General features: G+C 51.7%; 1 protein-coding gene across 1 annotated transcript in view; it reads right to left on the bottom strand.

Annotated features, from left to right (window-relative positions):
• The window catches only part of ITGB5 (integrin subunit beta 5), a 111237-nt gene that overhangs the window by 45237 nt on the left and 45927 nt on the right, over positions 1–20073 (bottom strand). Inside the window, exons 6-8 of the mRNA XM_084871570.1 lie at positions 8080–8241; positions 6549–6644; positions 4751–4840 (exon numbers count right to left, since the gene is read on the bottom strand). Of these exons, the coding sequence (XP_084727696.1) occupies positions 4751–4840; positions 6549–6644; positions 8080–8241 (348 nt within the window). The remainder of the gene's footprint in view (positions 1–4750; positions 4841–6548; positions 6645–8079; positions 8242–20073) is intronic.

Here is a 20073-nt window from a genome sequence, read left to right as displayed (position 1 = left end):
ACCACACACACCATATACACCACACATACATCATATACCCCAAACATACCCCCATCATACACAACCCCCCACACCCCTACCACATATCCTAGATACACACACTACCACCCCTGCCTTTCCAAACACACACACACACACACACACACACACACACTGCATGCACCACAGCAGAGGCCAGAGCCAGGCTCAACCTCAGGGAAGTGCTAAACAGTCCATGGGCTTCCCGCATGCCAGAAACACTGGCAACAGGAAACAGGTACTAAGTCAGCGTTGAGCACCAGCACACCCACCACGGCTTCCACCACCGGCTTTGCTCCGGTTCCCTGCCATTTCACATCTCTGTACTGAATATCTAACTTTAAAATTCCACTGCAGGGGCGGGGGCAGACGGAGGGGACCGCCACACGGCCACCTGTGCAGAGTGAGGTCTGCTCCGTGTCTTCGCGGTGGTGACAGTTTGCCGGCAGGTCCGTACGTGTGTCACAACGTACACTGCACACTTCACAGCTGTACCGCTTACCATGTGTTCACTGTCTCCCAGTGAAGCTGCTCCACCACTGCCCGCTGACTCTGACCAGTCATTGTGGATCGCATGCCAGAACGGCCCATTTGGAAAAAGGTGCGTTTCAAATGTCCACTCATCCACTGTAGGTCTCATTGCCTAACGCGTTCTCTTTTAGCAGCCAGTTTGGCTCAGACTCAAGTTACAGAGCGAGGCTCCCACCATTCCTCAGAGGGTTCCCCCAGGGCCACACGCTGCTCCCCAGAAAAGGCCGTTCTCTATTCATCCTGTCTCAGTGCCTCAGCGGCCGAGGGCTCCCCACTCCTCTCCTGACCCCGCCCCCACAGACAGCACGCTTCCCCAGGTCCCCAGATTTCTGTAAAGAACACAAACTCGTTTCTCATGATCCTGCTCAGAGCCAACGCAACGTGGCTCAGAGAGAGAACACTGCGGCTCGCGCAGCTCCCACCCAGGGGGGTTGGGGGGTTACAACAATGCCATGCTCCCCTGTTTCCAGCAGCCCTACCTCCCCTCTTCTCTCCCCTCCCCCCAGGAAAGTGGCGGGCACAGGTTCTTATGCTGGGAGGCACTAACATGCTCTCAGCTGTCCTCTCATACATGTGACGCCGCAGTGTGGATAGTTTTACAGGCAGGTACATGTGTCAGAACTTAAACTGTACACCTTACATTTGTACAGTTTATTGTGTGCTCATTGTCTCCCCATAAAGCTGCTTTAAACTGTCCACCGAATTCGACTGGTCATTGTTGATCGTATTCCTTAGCCACACAGCGCTGACTGAGCGGAATGTCTTCCATTTCTGGCGAACACCACCCGCCAGGACTGTGGGCCTGGGAGTCCTTATGCCCTCCTTCATCAAAGGCAGGAGGAGCTGGGAGTCTGAACCTTCACCGGGAAATGCCCTCAGGGGCTGACTCAGGAGCTGGGGACGGACATGCTGGGAGGTGGCTCCTCCCCAGAAGCTCGGGAACATCCTCAGCGCACCCCAGAGCTTGAGATGTGGTTGCTCTTCAGCCATTGCTCCCCCAAAGGCCCTGGCTCAGCAGGAGGCAAGCTGTGGTCGCCCCACCAGGGAGAGCAGGTCTAACAGCAGCCCCCTCCCAACCCCAGGAGGATGGGGACAACAACCCAGGCTATAGTTCCAGCTCTTGCACTGACTTCTTTCTTTTTTTTTTCATCTTCACCCAATGACACACTCATTGATTTCAGAGAGAGAAGAAGGGAGAGAGAGAAAAACATTGATGTGAGAGAGAAACTTCAATCAGTTGCCTTCCATATGTGCCCAGCCTGGGTCCAAACCCACAATCTAGGCATGTGCTCTGACTGGGAATCGAACCAGCAACCTTCTAGTGCAGGGGATGAAGCTCGCTGGCCAGGGCGCACTCTGACTTCCTCAGTCCAGTGCCAGAGCTTGTTCCCAAGAGGTTCACAGCGAGGCATGCGCCTCGAAAAGAGGACAACACTCGGCAGCCCAGGCCCCCTCCCTCCTGCACACGCTCTCTTCTCAAATACGCTCTCAGTTTACTACATTTCCATTCACCGTGGAAATCTGAAAGCCACTGAGCATAACGCTAACCTGGAAACCCGGTCTTACTGGGCCCTTGGTTCTGAGGTGACGAAGGGATCCAGAGAATGTTTGGAGGTCAGAGATCAGAAGAGAGGATGTTAGTATGTGGGGAGGGGGGTAAGAGAGGAGAAGGAAGTCTTCAGTTTCTCTCAACAGGGAGTGAGGAGTGAGGAGGAATCGGAGAATTTGTGGAGAAGAGCACCCTTAGCTGCAACAGAAGTTGGCGGTGGCAGCGGAGAAAGACCAGCCACAAACCCTCGCTGCCCCCCAACTCACATCAAAGCTCCAGGAGCTCAAGGGAGGGCTGGCCAACCCCCTCCCCACACCCCCCCCCCCGCCCCAAGCTCCAGGGCTCCTCCAGCAGCAGTGGAGAGGGGACCCCGATGGCTCTGGTCACTCAGAAAAGGGCTGGAGCGGTAGACTGAAAAGTCAACACTGGGAACGGCTGAGCTCCAAATGCTCATCTGTAAGTCAGCCGAGGCTGGAAAGATGGTTCATGCCATACACGTGACGCCACAGTGGCTAACTGGTCTCCCAGAACTAATGGTGGTGCCTAAACTATACTTACTCTATGTATAGCTTTGCTTTAAACAGAAGATACACTCTGAATCCTGCTTGGGAATTACCTGGCCCTGTGAAGGGCAAGGCGCGCACTGGGAGCTTTGCAGAGAGAGGACAGCTAAGAGCATGTTAGTGCTCCCAGCACAAGAACCTGTGCCCGCCACTTTCCTGAGGGGGGAGTGGGGAGGTAGGTCTGCCCAGCCAGTGTGGCTCAGTGGTTGAAGTATCAACCTACGAACCAGGAGGTCACTGTTCGATTCCCAGTCAAGGCACATGCCCAGTTGGCAGGCTCAATCCCCAGTAGGGGGTGTGCAGGAGGCAGCCTATCAATGATTCTCTCATCATTGGTGTTTCTATCCCTATCTCACTTTTCATTTCTCTCTGAAATCAATAAAAATATATTTTAAAAAGTGGCAAGAAATGTTCAAAGTGATGAATAGCAAGAACCTACAACCAAAATTACTCTACCCAGCAAAACTATCATTTAGAACTGAAGGTCAGATAAAGAGCTTCACTGATTAGAACAAGCTAAAGGAGTTCATCACCACCAAACCAGGATTATATGAAATGATGAAGAGTATTCTTTAAGAAGAGGAAGAAGAAAAAAGTAAAGATAAAAATTATAAACAGCAGCCAAAACTGGTTTGGCTCAATGGATAGCGCATTGGCCTGTAGACCAAAAGGTGCCAGGTTCGATTCCGGTCAAGGGCATGTACCTGGGTTGCGGGCACATCCCCAGTGGGGGGTGTGCAAAAGGCAGCTGATCGATGATTCTCTCTCATCGATGTTTCTAACTCTCTATCCCTCTCTCTTCCTCTCTGTGAAAAATGAATAAAATATAAATAAATATATATATATATATATATATATATATATATATATATATATATTTAAAAAAATGATGAACAGCAAACTGACAAGAAATACATATCTATCAACAAATGAATCTAAAAATCGAGTGAATAAAAAAATCTGAGGAACAGAACAAACTGGTGAATATAATAGAATCAGGGGCAAAGAAAGGGAGTGGATTGGTAATTATCAGGGGGAAAGAGGTGTCCTGGGCGCCTCCCTGAGCAAGGTGTCCCTGGTTCTGAGCAAGGACGGCCCAGGGGGGTGCCTTCCCTCGGGGGCACTAGGAAGAGACTGGATTAAAATCGTACACCTATGGATGAGGACAATGCGGGGGGAGGTAAGGGCAGAGGGTGGGTTGGGAACTGGGTGGAGGGGAGCTATGGGAGGAAAAAAGAGGAGCAACTGTAATAATCTGAACAATAAAGACTTATTTAAAAAAAATTTTTTTTTAAGGTAGGTGGAGGCAAGAACTTCTTGGGTATTGAGAATTGAGATAAAGGAGAATAGCGAGGAGAGAGGTGTGGGAATCACGGACAGTCAGTTTGGGGTGTGGAGGTGACTCCTAAGCCATGTCTGTAAATGCTTCACTCACAACAGCAGAGCCAAGGTATGCGATGGCTTACACCAGCACAGACTCTCCCAGGCCCACCCAGGTTCCTCCGATCACAGTCAGATCCCACATATGTAGCCAAGAGACCTATTGCTGATTCTTCTCGGGTCTTCTATCCCATTTCAGTTTGCAGCTCTAAGCTAAGCTCTGTGAGCCAGGGGCATTTCAACTGTCCTGTCACACAGAGGTGACATCTGTGTGCGGGCTCCTCCCGTCTCCCCACAGAGTGTAGCACAGTGGCAGGATCACCTGGGCAACTAGAGGGGTGGAGAGTACCTGCACCCACCCCAGCGAGATGCCACAGTGGGACCTGGGGAATCACGCAGTCACAACCTGCACGGTCAGGGGCCGCGGGCTGAGTCTGACTGAGCGTCCATAGCTCACAGGGGCCTGCTGATGGTAAGAGTCAGGTTGGCAGAGGGGAGGGGAAGGGAGGCTTCAAGCTGGATGGCCTTCTCCACCCCGAATCTGAGCAACGGAGGAAGGCACCAATTCAAGAGGCAAGAGGCAGGAAGCAGAGCCAAGTGCGCCGGCGTGGTGCGCCGCCCACCGAGTCCAGGCAGCTCCCTCCCGAAGCCTGAGGGGAAGAGGTGGGTGGGGGTGGAGATGGGGATCGGGAAGAAGCTGGTGACTTACACTGTACGCATTGATGATCAGTTGAATAATATTTTTAGAGTCTCCATGTAAAATCTCCACCGTTGTTCCGGGTATCAGGGCTGTAAAATTCTTGGGTGGGGGGGGAGAAACAAGAAGTCAGTCCATCTGCCCTTCCATGCTGCCAGAGAGGGAACCCTGCTCTAGAATGTAAGGGGCCCCCACACTGGCCTGCCCCTCCCTCACACCACACGCCGGAGAGGAGGCCACAGGAGAGGTGGAGGGAACCAGCACGGGGCCACAGGCATTGCCACAGGCCATGCCGCGCCCGTTCCGGAAGGTCCAGACTGGTTCCTGCAGTGTCCGCCATGCTCCTTCTTGGAGACCCCTTCCCTGGCAGGTACAGGACAAGGCTGCAAGTCCCTCCTCCAAGGCCAGCACATTCCACCCTACGTCCTGCCAGCTCTGCCCTAGTCTATTCCCAGGATCAGCTCAAGGAGGCCCTCAATCTGCTCGGCCTCTTTCCCTAACAGGGGCCAGAGCTGTGAACGGTGGCCCCTGGGGATCTCTGGGTGAAGTCCCTCCACAAAGCAGAAGCAGGCGGCCTTGAGGCGGTTGCCTTTTCTCTTCCAGTTGTGCTAACACCCAGTGTGCCACTTATTAAAGTGACAGGAACATCCAGAAACACCCTCCGCCCGCAGCCTGTCCTGGGCGCCTTCCTGAGCAAGTGTCCCTGGTTCTGAGCAAGGACGGCTTGGCCCAGGGGGATGCCTTCCCTCGGGGGCACCTGAGAGCACACCCAGCACTGTCTGCGAGTCTGATCCTCTAAACACGCTATTCGTGGGTGGATACATGCTATCCTGCTCCCTTCCATGAAACGAAAAGGAAAAAACAATCCTTTCCCTGGATTTCGTCTTCTGAAATGGACTCAGACTCAGAGAAGATAAAGAGCTCAAGAACATGTGTGTGGCCTTTGGCCGGCAGTAACCTCAGGCAAGAGCAGGAGATAAACACAACTAGACAAAGGCTCCTGGTGGCATTCGGAGCGGGAAGGAGAAGGGACCAGGGCCCGCTGCTCTGGGGGTGGGGATGAGGGCCCCATAGCCTCTCAATTCCAAGGAAGTCGGAGGCGAGCTGGGCGTACGTTGAGCTTTGAGGCTCCCTGAGCAGCTTGGGGTGTGTGTGTGTGTGTGTGTGTGTGTGTGTGTGAGTGCTAGTCCCCCGTGTGCCTGTGACCGTGGGAAAAGGCACACACACCAGGGGAGTGACTGTGATGGTCCACAGGGTGACCTGGAAACAGTCTCTTTTAGCCATAACAGATTCACACACTGACTGCTCTGATCCCTCAAGACCTTCCTGGTTTCCTTTGGGAATTTCTGGCCCAGGCTCACCCACCGGTGCCCCGGACTCTGTAGGCAATGCAGAAAAACCCAGGAGTACTGGGGCTAGTGACTAGCCTGCTCCGATGTCTGTTTTTCTTCTGTGCATGTCCACTGTGTGTTGTCCCCACCAGAGTGCCACCCTCAACCCCGTGTGTTTCCATGTCATCATCTGAGAAGTGAGAATTCACACTTCCCAAGTTTTCCTCAAGATTAAATGAGACACCACATGTTTACATTCCTTGTAAAGGTATACCCCGCTGGGAAAATTGCTTTCATACTGATATTACCCTCGAGACCAAGACAGGGCTATAACCCACCCCTCTTCTGGCCCTCCCCACACACAGAGTAGGGCTGTCAACACTCCTCCCCCCACATTCTAGTCCCCCATTCACCTTGGGGTCAGCATGGCCCCCAGAATTAGGACACCGGTTTTCCTCCCTCCCTCCCTCCAGGTGTACCTTGTAGAGCCCATAATGGTTTTTCGTCACTGCAAAGATGAGGTTGATGTTGTTCTCCGCCAACTTCTCTCCAAGCAAGGCGAGGGATGGGTAGTCCTAGGTCCAATGCAAAAGTCAAGCTGTGACACTTCCAACAGGCTGAGACACTGCCAGCTCCAACATGCTCTCAGTCACTCACTGCCGCCATGACAAGCATCTACCGCTGGCAGCCCCTCCCCCCCCAGCCCAGCCCCCCCCCCACCACCACCACCAAGCCCAACCTGGGTTTCCCTTGAGGACAGGTGCAGAGGAGACCCTCCAGGAAACTAGACTCCTCCCCCAGCCAGAATGGGGAGGTGATGAATGGTGGGTTCCCATACCTGGCCCGTGTTCCCATCCTTTCCGCAGGGAAGGGGCGGAGTTGGGAGGCCCCCAAAGAACAGCCTCCACACCCTGCCATCTACCATCGGCACCTATGACCTCTCCTCTGTTCCCCGAGAATTTTCCTCTCGACCTCCCTGCCTCATGTTCCTTAAGGCAGGCCTCACGCCGGGGCCTGCCAGGGCCCCCCATAGTCCTGCCAGGTCCTGCTCATGGCTCAGAAAGGCAGAGAGGCTGCGGAGCTCTGCACCAAAGTTGGGCCATGGCGGGGGCGGGGGCAGGGGGTGGGATACAAGCCAGGAGGGTGGGAAGAGGCTGAGAGGCCCTTTAACAATGTCCTGAAGGATTTTAAGGGCTAATGATGGGCACAGGGGCCCATTTCAGCTCCATGGCTATCAGATTCTACAGCGATGAGTCCTTTTCCTAGACTCCGTTGTCTGTGGATACTATGGAAGCCTTGGACTCTGCCCACCTCATGAAACTGAAGAACATGGGCTCATCCAGCAAAGAAAATCAGAAAGAATTCCTTTCCGGCCAGATGCCAGAATGGATTCGGGAAGGAAGAAGGTATAGGTTTGTTATTATTTGTTTAATTGAACAGTAATTTAATTGAACAGGTCTTGGTAATTGTTGGGACTAGGGGATGGGAATTCATTTCGCTGGTCTATCGATTATTATCTATGTTTGGAGTTTTACATAAGTTCTTTTAAATTACGGGGCCCTGGTCATAGATCACTGGGAGTGGAAAGTCCCTGGGGCCTCCCATTCCACGCAGGACACCGATGGAGCCCAGTGCTAGGAGCTCACTCCTAGAGTCAGGGAAGCTTTGGCTGGATGTGTTCTGTAACTTCTTATCTCTGCAGGAGCACAGGCCCAGCCCTCCTCTAAGATCACCCCCCCCCCCCCCCCTGAGCTTATCCTGTCTCCCCAGATCACCCCTTCCCTGGGGGGAAACACTCCCACTTCAGTGCACAATGACTGAAAGAGGAGCCAGGGGCAGGAAGTGCTCCCAGTCAAAGAGGAGTTCTGGAAGCCCAGCCGGAGAAGGTGGACTACCGAAACCCAATCCCAACCGAGGATGGGAGGACCGTGAGCAGAGGGCCAGACAGGGATGTCACCGCAGGTGAGACCTTGCCCAAGGTCCCGGGCAGCGCTGGGGCCCGGCCCTCACCATCTGGTTGGATGCGGAGTACTCGTTGGCCTCGTTCAGGTGGCACCGGCCATCGTGTGGCTGCACCAGGCCCCCCAGTTTCCCGTCCAGTGCGATGTGGGGCACGTCGTCCGTGGTGAAGACCAGCAGGTGCAGGGCGTCCTTCCGCCAGCCGACCTTCTCCTGAGGGGAGCAGAGGGTGCGTGGGTGCAAAGTCTCTCTGGGCCTCCCCACGCCTTCCCGGAGCTCCAACAAGGCACTGGCCCGTCTCCAGGGGGTTTTGGTCTGAATCAGAGGCACTCCCCCGTGTACTGGGGACACTGTTAACCACCAGATGGGAACCCACAGAGCTCAGAAGAGACACAGCCTGGACTGGGAGCCCTAAATGATGGAGACAGATTTCCCAGGCGTGGCTCACCGAGGCCCGGGTGCCTGGAACCGTGCCTCCAGCCCAGCACACTCTTCCCTGCCCCTTTCAGTTCCCTCCCGGGGCTGCATCCCTTTCTAGACTCATCTGCTATTCCTTCCCCAGCACAGCCTTCCTCCCAACTCTCACAGCACACTTGGGCTGGCTGGCTTGACGAGGAAGTCAACACCTCAGTTCCCAAATTAGACTGAATCGCTCAGAATGAAGTGTTCAAATGACCAACAGGCAGATCTGCCGTTACGAGTATTTGGTAAGATGGGCCAGCCCTCCATGCCAACAGGTGTAAACCACTCCCATCACCAGCAGGACCCACTCTGGTGTTTAGTTCCCCCTTTGCTGCTTCAGCCAGAGGCACGCCCTCAGTGCCGTCCACATCGCGATGGGAGGACTCTGCTTCTCATATTTAGCCATTTGCAGCCCTAACGCTCCACAAAAATACTCCCACTCATTCTTGGGAGCAGCTAGACCCTGACACAGAGAAATAAAAACTGAGGTAAGGTTGCCGTCTTACTAATCTGCCTTATCTAAACGAAAGGGCATCCCAAAATACATTGGTATGAAGGATTTAAACATTGTTGACACTGGATACCGAAATGAGGACTGGACTCAGGGACTTGACAATGAAAAGCTATTGCTCTTACAGCAGCTAAGGGGTTGAGGGTTTCTTCCTCTCTGTCTTTTCACCTTAATGATGGATAAAAACAGCCTTCAAGAGCTGTGATGTTTTCTCACTTGCTCCGAAAGCAGCATGAAAATAAAAAAAAAAATTTACATCACAGAAAGTCAGAGTAACATGAGAGAGAAAAGGGGTTTGAAAAAAAAGATGAGTGAGGACAGAAAGCCAGGAGGCCCTTCTGGTGGTGAACACAGAGACACCGGGCAGTGTACCTATACAATGGGATACTACTCAGCCGTGAGAGAAGCAAACGACCGAGACACAACAGGCTGGATGAATTTCAGAAGCATGTCCGTAAAATAGGAATAATAATACCTAACATTTATTGATCACCTCCGTTATTTCATTAATCTTCACTGCAACCCTTGTGAGGAAACTGGCATTCAGAGACATTAAGTACCGTATTTCCCGGCGTATAAGACGACCCCCTAATTTTACAGTGACTGACTGGGATGATAAGAGGTTTTTCTAGGCAGAGGAGCATTGTGAGCTTAAAATCCTTCAAAATCCTCATCATGTTCTTCTTCTGACATCATAAGTTCATCAATGACCTCTTGTGGTACATTTGTAAGACAGTCATCATATGGTCGTCTTATACGCCGGAAAATACGGTAACTAGCCCAAGGCACTGAACCATCCAGGAGCCGTGAGGCAGATGCAGACTGCTTACCTTTTACCCATAAAGCTGAACTACCCAATCACAGAGGGAGAGAAGAGAGGTGAGTGTGTGTGAGTGTGTGTGTGTGTGTGTGTGTGTGTGTAATAGATGTGACAATTCATAAAAGTACATGATAGGCTCTCCATCAATGGCTGCCAGAACCCAAGTTCGATGCTTGTTGGATTTAAAGGTTGACTCTGAGATGGAAATAGCTCCACAGATGAAGCGTGGCCCAGCATAACAATCATAAATCCTGTTTTCTCCGAAGTGCCTGGTTATGTAAGTGATGTGAACAAACTGGGCCCGGGCTTGGACGGCGGAAAATGAGTCAGGGCAGGCTTATTTTTTCGGCCAGGCTTTGCGGCTTGGAGCTCTCACAAGTGGTGACTCCACAAAGAATTTACATTCAAAATAATTTTCCTACTGACTGCCAGGTCAGCAGAGCTATCTGTTTTCAAGTCTTAAGTTCTGTATTCCACGTTTGGGGCAGAGGGTAATTGTGGAAAAACACGTTTTTATTTTTTTTAAAAAAGGAAAACACAGTAAAAAATGAAGTATGGCACAGAGGCCAGAGCATGTGGGCTCTGGAACAGATGAGGCCGAGTTCAGCCTTTGTTCTGCTCTAATTGCAAGGCCCCGACTCAGCCTCCTCACCTCTCTCAGCCTTCAGTTCTGTCACCTGTAACATGGAGACAATCCCACTTTGCAAGGTTCATGCTAGAGTTAGACATAATGCATTTAAAAGTACTTAGGATATAAAAAGAACTAAGGAAGAACTGTAATAATTACTCTAAGCCTAGTAATAATTCTCACATGTCTTCACTTCGTTTACTATTGATATGTGAGGCTCCAATTGTCACAAGGACTGTGAGTATTGCATAGCAAAGAGCTCATTAAAACCACAAGATTCCGCCACACCTAAAAGAATGGCTAAAATTAAAAAGGAGGAATGGGTGACGCAGAGGGAGGGCCCAAAGGTACAAACTCCCAGCTATAAAATAAACAAGCCGGAGATTTAAGGAACAGCATGTAACTACAGTTCACAATATTGTGTTGCATAATTGAAAGTCGCCAGGAGAATAGCTCTTACAGTTCTCACCACCAAAAGAAATTGTAACTGTGTGGTGATGGGTGTTGATTGGATTTATTAAGGTGATCATTTAGCGATATACACAAATATCGAATCATTACACTGTACTGCTGAAACTAATACAGTGTTACGTCAATTATATCTCACTTTTAAAAAGATAAAAAAGACTAATCACACCAAATGTTGATGGAGATGTGGAGGAGATGAATTACCACGCACTGCCAGGAGGGATGGAAAATGGCACAGGTCACCTTGGAAAGCTGGCCATTACTTAAAAAGTGAAGCGCCTACCACATGACCCATCCTTCCCACTCCCAAACACAGGCCTATGGGAAATGGAAGCACACATCCAGAGACTCGAACGGACACATGTACAGCAGCTCTCTTTATGATGAGCAAAAACTGTAAGTACCCAAAACAACCCAAATGTCCAGATGGAGAAATGAACTGTGGGACATCCCTACAATGTGATACTACTCAGGAACAGAGGGAATGAAAGCAGACACTCCACAGCACAGACTAATCTCAAAATAATTGTGCTAAGTGAAATAAGCCAGGCCAGAAAAAGAGTCTATACTGCATTTAGAAAACTTTAGCAAATGCAAACTAATGTATAGTGACAGAAAGCAGGTTAGTAGCTGCCTAGGGTAAGGGGATAGGAGGTGCAGGAGGGAGAAATGGTATGTTCATTGTCTTGACTGTGGTATCTATCTATCTATCTATCTATCTATCTATCTATCGATATATATATCTCACAGGTGTGTATGTATGTCATATATATGTCAACATTTCCAAACTGTACACTTTCAATATGGGTAATAAATCCATTATACCTCGATAAAGCTGTGTGTGTGTGTGTGTGTGTGTGTGAAGGCTTGGTTTGCTCAGAGAGCTGTTTAAATACAACAAATCACATGAATAGACTGAGATAAGTAATGGGCTGGGAAAACCACTCATTTTTGTTCTGGGGCAGCATCCACATAGCAGTCAGGGGCTGGGCTCAGACGGCTGGCAAACCCAGTTCAGCCCACATCTGCCTCGGCTTGTCCTTACAATCTTAGTGATCCTCGGCCAGTTACTCAATCTCTCCCAGCTCCTGCTTCTCAGCTCTAAGAAGGAGATGACAAGAGTACCCATAAAATAGGGCTGTCTGGAGGGTTAAACAAAATGATTTAAATAGCACCCAGCTCAGCAGCTGTGCATGTTAAGTAAACAGTCAAGAACGACAGGTTTGGCCCTCGGTACTGGAAATCTATGATCTGAGACTGCAGTCCAGAAGCACGCAATCTTAAATCTTATCTTTGGGGTGCAGGGTTATGGGTGATGTTTATGCCCTTTCTGCGTACCAGCATTTTCAAAGTTTTAGATTAACTATATTCTCTTTTTATAGAAACAATTTTAAGAAAAAATATTTTAAAGACCTAAACTTTTCTCCATGCCTCTGATTAAAAACAAGAATTTTAAAGGCCAGTTTAATTCAACGTGATAGAGGTCAGCTCTTAGATGAAAATGTCAGAGGTAGGCAGGATGGAAACCCACTGGATTCAAGTCTGGCCAATTCACTCATTCTCTCTTTGTTCACTGGTCACATCTGCATCAGATTCACCACAAGGTCTGTGTCAGCCTTCAGACACGCACTTTCCACACTTGCTCCAGGAGGTGACTTCGCTTTTTCCGTCACCAACACAGAGGAAGGTAACAGCACTTGCCTCTTGCCTATTCTGGGCTCGCACAGCGTCTGGCTCCACAATCCTGGATGCCTCGTAAATACCGGGGCTGCCTCCTGGCATCTCCTCCGATCTCACTGAAAGAGGCTCCCTCCGCTCCTCCCTCCACCAGGAAACGCAGCCACTGGATCCCACTTTCTTTAGAGAATGTGTACGGTGGTCAGTCTCTCTGCTTCCTTTCCTTGTGCCAAAAATCTGCTCATAACCAGCCCTGGCCAGGTAGCTCAGAGAGTTAGAGCATTGTCCCCATATGCCAGGTTTGTGGGTTTGATCCCTGGTTAGGACACATACAAGGATCAACCAATGATGCACAAATAAGTGGAACGACAAACTTATGTCTACCTGTCTTTCTCCTCCTCCTTCCCTAAAATCAATCAATAAGAAATTTTTAAAGAAATCTGCTCATAACTCACTTTTAGTAACCCTTCTTTTGACTCAGCTACTCTGCCAATCTCTCATTACTCCTCCCTCCCTCCCTCCTTCCCTTCCTTCTTTCCCAATCCTAATGAACTTATTGCCTCTACTTCCTCTCTTCAATTCCTTATGATCTGACCTGTCCCCATGACCTTTTCCTCTCGCCTCCCAGACAGTGATTCTCAGTTCCGGCTCCCCGCCTCCCCCGCAGTGGCTCTGTCCTGGCCGCACTGGAGGCTCCTCTAGGGAGCTTCCCCACATGCTGTGCCCAGAGGTCCTCTTACAGCTGGGCTCCCCGGCAGCCCTATCATCCAGGTTTCTAAAGCTCCCCCGGTGAGTCTGCCATGAAGTCAAAGCCGAGAACCTGGCCTGAGGTTGTCACCAGCCCCACAGACTTCCTCAGGCCACGCTCCTGTGGCCTCTCTGTTGCTGACCGGGGCCTCCACTGAGCCCTCCTGCCCTTGGCTTCTGGAACCCGGGACCATCCCACTCCCCCAGGCCGCTCAGGCTGTTTGCTGGCTCCATCTCCTCTCCCTGCACTTCGACGAAGTCAAAGGTAACACTGCCCCCTATAGAGATGCATCCAAGTTTGCACATCTGCCTGACGACTCACAATCACATCCGCTGCCACTTAGTTTTCCTCCCGAGTTTACCTCCCAGATCTGTGCCTTCACCTGGAGCTCAGCCTACCGGAAGCCGCTGCACCAGCTTCCCTCCAATCCCCTGCCCTCCAGGCTTCCCACCTGTGCAACGGGACCAGCAAATGCCGGTCCTAGAATCCTCGGGACTGTCTTTTCCATCCCACTGCCCTGGCCTCCTAACAGCATGCACCTAGTCCCGAACCCTGAGTTCTCTCTCGTGGTCCGTTCCCATGACCTGGGCTGAGCTGGAGCCTCCGGGTTGTGCTGCACCTTCCCCTGTTCTCCCTAAACACACCCGGTGAGCAGGCAAAGCCTGAGGCTCACCTCCCGCCTGGCCACCGGCCTGCACCCTGTCACTCCAGGGTGCTCTGTGACCCACGTTTACTCCCGCTGGCCCAGGTGAGCCGGATACATAGTTAGGTGGCCTGGCCATGCTATGTGCAAAGCAGCCATCCACGGACTCTGGACACAAGTGCCAGGAGTAAATCAGTGGCTGGGGGAGCCATTACCACACCCCAAATCTCTGATCCCATCCAGGTGGCAAGAAGCAAACCCTCTAGCTTTGTGGGGACCAGCCATCCCAGGGCTGGGGCTGGGGACGGCTTTCTCGGAGGAGGAACTGGGCAAGGATCTGCATGAACTCTGCTCCGTGCTCAGAAAGCAGCAGAGATCGGGGGCTGAGGGGAGAGAAGGGGCGCAGGGCCCAGGCCCGGAATAACAAGCGCTCCGCCTTGGCGCATGCCCAGCACCCGCAAGAAGCGAGGGAATGAACACATAAACAAAGGCGGGGTTGGGGACCGAGTAACCTCCCTCACAATGTCCTCACGTCTCAAATCGCTTCGCTCACAATTCCACCAGCTATTTAATATGCTTTGGAATCTAACAAACATCTTTTCAAACATTTTTTAAAATCCTCATGGAGGACATGCTTTTATTAATTTTAGAGAGTGAAGAAGGGAGATGGAGAGAGAGAGAGAGAGAGAAGAAAACATCGATGTGAGAGAGAAACATCAATTGGCTGCCTCCTGCACACGCCCTGACCGAGAGTGGAACCTGAGATCTTTCGGTGTGCCGAACCACTTCCAACCAACTGAGCCACACCAGCCAGGGATCTAACAAACATCATCTTTTATTCTTTTTTTAAATATATTTTTTTAATTTTCCACAGAGAGGAAGGGAGAGGGATAGGGAGCTAGAAACATCGATGAGAGAGAAACATCGACCAGCTGCCTCCTGCACACCCCCTACCGGGGATGTGACCACAACCAAGGTACATGCCCTTGACCGGAATCGAACCTGGGACCTTTCAGTCCGCAGACCGACGCTCTATCCACTGAGCCAAACCGGTTTTGGCTCTAACAAACAACTTCATTTAAACATATAAATACAAGAAGCACTAAAAAGCTATCTTAAGTAAAAAAATTTAATCAAGTCGCCTGCCATGCACTAAGATATGAGAAAACCAATGGCAATTGCAGAAAGGGTGACAGGGCCATGGGATTGTCTGCAAGAAGCTCAGTGGGGTGGAAAGGGGAGGGGGCCAGGTAGCCAGGCTCCTGGGGAACCTGGGCAGCCAGGCCTGGGAGTCAGGTAGGGCGATGAGGGACTCTGGGAAATGGTGAAGAGGAAGTGGTCCAGGAAGAGTGGAGAGGGAAGACTGAGCCTTCCAGCCTTTGAGGAGAGAGATAAAAACTGGCTCCTCCCAAGAGTGAAGACAGACTTGCCGGCTTGTTCATCTCCCACATCTGGCTCTGGAGTGAGGGGCTAAAGGAGAGAGATAGCAGGACCAGGGAGGAAGGAAGCAGTTTCTCTGTTTGAGGACATGAGCCTCTGGCCTGTGGGGAACTTGGTCTCTAGGGTTGGAAGGAGTTACTCGGGGATTGCAAAATCTGAGGAAGGAGGAAGGTCACTCAAGGGACTAGAGTAGGCTCCCACGCTCCTCACCTACCTGCAGCCTGGCCCCGGCCCTCTCGTACAGTCGTGTCCCGTCCCCCCCCCCAGGCTAAGGAGACTCCAGGGGGAAGCCATCGGGAGCAGAAAAGCTTTTTTCCGCATTCGCGCAAAGCAAGCTGAGCCTGGCATACGAATGAGCGCCCACGATAGAGTTCATGGTCACGGTGGCCCAAGATAAAGCAGCTCAGAGGGGCACCACCAAGAACCACAGAAGACAGGCTAGAAGGGGCGCCGACAGAACAAAAGCACCCGTGGCTACCAGAGAGAAAAACTGGCTCACAGGAAATAGCAGCACCTAACGTTCAGGAGGAACCCCAGAGGTCGGCTTGTCCAAGCTCCAGCCAATGCAGAAATCTTCCGTGTGGCACCCCCACTCCAAGGGTAGGGTCCCCACACACTCACTGCCACGTCTGGCAGCTTATTCTACTGCTGAGCAGCGATCCCTAGAACATTCTTCTTTATGTTGATTCAAAACTGCTTCCCTAGCCCATGGAGTCTGCCACGCTCCCACACTGCTTTCTGAGGTCAGGCCACTTGCTGCTTCCTGGGGTGTCCCTCCTCCTGGTTAACCTTTAACCCCGCCCCGAGGACGCAGTGCCCGTCTCAGCACCATCCACTCGGCCTCTCCGCTTGCTCGCTCTCGCCGTCAGTGTCTGTCTTAAACACAGCCCCAGAGGCGGACGCGGCCCCCTCGGTGGGGTCTGACGGTGCCAGGAAGCAGGGTTGGGACTTGGCCAGCGAGCCCTGGAGGGCGTGTCCTATGTTTGGCAGCTGAATCTTCCTAGGGGCTCCCAGGAAGCCTGGGGGTCCCCTGAGGCATTTCACAGTGACTCACACAGGGACCATGACAGCCCACAAGTGAGAGAAGCAGGGGAGAGCAGGGGAGAGCCTAGAACACTGATTCCTGGGAAGCTGAGAAAATCTGAGGCCCCGCTCCGTGTCTTAGAAAACAGGTGAACGCGTGCCTGAATGTTAGGCTGGCTGGCTCGCCTTGGCGGGCTGGTTGGGAGACAACACTCACTCATCCAGGGAGCACTTTCAGCGATGACAGAAACGCTACCTTTAAATGCCCGGGTTGTCTGATCTCAAGGTCAATCCGTCTAATTAAAATTAACGGTCACCCATGTGAACGGATCCTCTAGCCCGATGCTGTTGACACAGCCTGTGGGCCCCAGCTGTCACTGGAGAGTCAACGGCCACATGCTCCCTCACTGCTGCCAAGGACCCTCCATCTGAAATCGGGTCTCCACCGCACTATGGGTGAGAGACGGAGAGCCGAACCCATGGTTCTGAGACGCCCTCTGAATTACGGATGAGCAGGCAGACGTCAGAGTTCCCATTTCACAGACAGGGGAGCTAAGGGCAAAGATAAGCTTGTTCATTCAAAGGGCTGGGCTCCATCAGCAGACTGACCCCAGACGGGACTAGGGGCTGCCAGAGCTGATAAACAGGAAGCTCTTAGCTCCAGAGCACAGTAGCATGTGCAACTGTCTTCCCCCGGGACTGACTCAGTCCTGCAAACCGGGTCACGAGGGAAGCGGAAACGGCTCCTTAGATGAGGACTTGGCTCCCGCTGGAAGCACACGCCTTGCCCCTCTCCCTTCCCGCGATGGGCACTCTAATGTCAGGATTAAGAGCACTGGCTTTGGTGGGGGCAGTCCCATCTCTGGCTCCGTCATTCCCAGCTGTAAGGCCTTTGAGAAGTTACTCAACCTTTCCAGGCTTGTTTCCTCGCCAGGAGGATTAACGAAAATAACTTCTGTGGAACGCTTGGAACCTGCCCTCCCAAAGCCTTTGGCCAATCGTTGTCAATAGCATCATCGGCATCAGAGCCTCAGGGGAAGCAAAGAGGCCACGGTGACCCTGAAGGTCAAGAGTGGTGAGATTCACCTGCTGGGTCCTAAGGGGCTAGGCCTTCCAGAGTCTGTGCACTCAGCTGGTACCTGAGGTACAGCATGGACATCCATCATCCAACCGAAATGATGCTCATGAGGACAGGTGCTGTGGCCCTTTCATCTCTGCATCCCTCACAGCACCTACCGTGGCAGCTTGCACACAGTGAGAACTCAATAAGTTGTCAAAAGTCATAATAAAACACTGTACATTAGCCTTCCAGGCAACCACTGAGAGAGGCAGAACAGGTTTGGGAGAGGAGGTGAGGAAGGAAAGGGAGCTGACTGACGTTACCAACCAGGGATCTGAGCTTGGGTGCTGAGGGTCTGAATTCCAGCCAACATGTAATGAAAACACAAGGTAAGACTCCTCTGTGATCCCCCAATCTTCCTGACATTCAAGCCTATTTTTGTCACTTTATAACAATAAACATGTTCTTAATAATAGCTCTTTCTCCTGCTTCCATCCATATTTCATAATAAAAATATTTTTTTTAAAATCTGTTCTGTGATTGAACTTGAGGGCAAGAGTGTAATATTTCTTTCCTTGGGGAAAAGAAATCTCAGCCTGTGACTCAGGACTTAGACATTGGCCTCGAGTCCCAGCCCCAGCCCCAGCAGGGTGAGCAGGACATGCCGGATGTGGACTCCATGGAGAGTCCAACCCAAACTGAAGAAGAGAAACACTGGGACGTGTAAGGCTGAACCACAGGAGCTCTCTGTTTCTGTGGAGGAAATTATCAATAGCCAAATATCAACTATCCTACACATGAGCACCCATGATAGAGTTCATGGACATGGTGGCCCATGATAATGCAGCTGAGAGGTGCACCGCCAATGACAATCATTTCATATGGTCCCATCTAATGTTTACAAACAGGTTCTTTTATTGACTTTCTGGTGGATCCGCCAGCTCAGATCACATCCCCGAGGACAGGGACTTGTTCTCATCATCCTTTAGGTTTCGTCATCCTACCTGCCACTGCACACTTCCTGGGGGCTTGATAGATGCGCTCTGAGTGAGAAAGTACTGCCGAGTAACCATACTTCCCATCGTAGTGGACATGTGGGAAGCACGTGGCATGGGGGCCGCCTGGTGTGGTGAGAGGGTGGGCCTGGGGGCTCCTGGACTTCGGGAGCGCAATGGAATCTGCAAGGACAGAGCGTCTGTTTCTTCATCAAATGTGTTCGTGAACCTGTGATGTGCGATGCATTTGGGTGCATGGTTCAGAACACAGGCAGGAAGGGGCTACTATAGATCAAAGCAGTGGTTCCTGGCAGCAAAGCAGACTCTGAGGAAAATAGCCGCATCTGACGTCTGGAGAGAAAGAGACAGGTCCCTGTCCTCAGAGAGCTTACTGCCTCAGAGGAGGGACAGAGAGCACACAGGGAGTGGCTCAAATAAAATAACGTGGGAGCTGGGTGCATGTGGCCGGGGGTCTGGTGCTCGGGACTCTGACCTGGCCAGGAGGACCCATCGGGCAGGGCTCCCCCTGCACAGACAAGGAAGCGGAGATCTCAACCAGAGGTGGCCGTGGATTAGACATGAAAAGAAAAGAGGGTTCAGGGAAGGAGGGAGGGTGCCTAGGCAGAGCACGGAGGGTGCCTGGGGCAGTGGAGCTGGTCTGAATGATACTGCAATAGGGGATACCTGTCATTACACTTTGTCAAACCCACAGAATGTACGCTGAGAGTGAACCCCGGTGTGAACTAGGGACTTTGGAGGACAATGATGTGTCACTATAAGTTCATCAGTTGTGACAAATATATCATTGCGGGGGGAGGGGTATTGACAATGGGGGAGGCTCCTTGTGGGGGGAGGGGGTGGTATATGGGAACTCTGGGTACTACCTGCTCAGTTCTGTGAACCTAAAGCTGCTCTTACAAAATAAAGACCGCTAATGAAAAAGGAAAGAAGAGCCGGAGAACGGAGGAAGAATATTCCGGGCAGAGGAAACCGCATGTGCAAAGGGCCTCACATGAGTCAGAGGAACAGACTCGAGGTCACTGGCTGGACGCAGAGTTAGGGATGGAGTCTGGGAGAGCAGTGCTAGAGGCCGGGAATAAACCCCATCTCTTTTCCTCTTGGCCAAACGGGCATTTAAAGCAGAGAGGAGCCGTCACTTGAAAGGAAAAACTGACGTTCCCACCAGGTACAGAAATACAGCCTGAGGCGTCGAAGGGCCTCCTGATTTCCCCTGAAGTCCTCAGACAGGAAGCCAAGGGGTGCAGACACCTTCTATGCAGGAAACAGGGCTTTATACTGGGAAATCAAAGGAGATGCAAGCTCTCACGCACAGCCTGTTGTAATTCTGAGCTGTAATTCAGGCAGTTCTCACGAGCAGTTGAGCGCAGGGCAGGGAAGCCCAAAACACAGCTCACGGGCGGGGAGGCAAAACCAGGAAACATCACCTCCTTGACTAAGTCAGTCAGTGATTCCAAAGTGCACATTAATCCACAGCTCCTTAACCAGCAGAAAGCCAGGGAGGGCCTTCGCCTCCTCCGATGCAAAGCGGCATGGGCACGGAGCTGCACGC

This window comes from Pipistrellus hanaki, assembly GCF_964339955.1.
Source record: "Pipistrellus hanaki genome assembly, chromosome: 2".
NCBI classification, from domain to species: Eukaryota; Metazoa; Chordata; class Mammalia; order Chiroptera; family Vespertilionidae; genus Pipistrellus; species Pipistrellus hanaki.
This window is presented reverse-complemented; position numbering and strand designations above follow the sequence as displayed.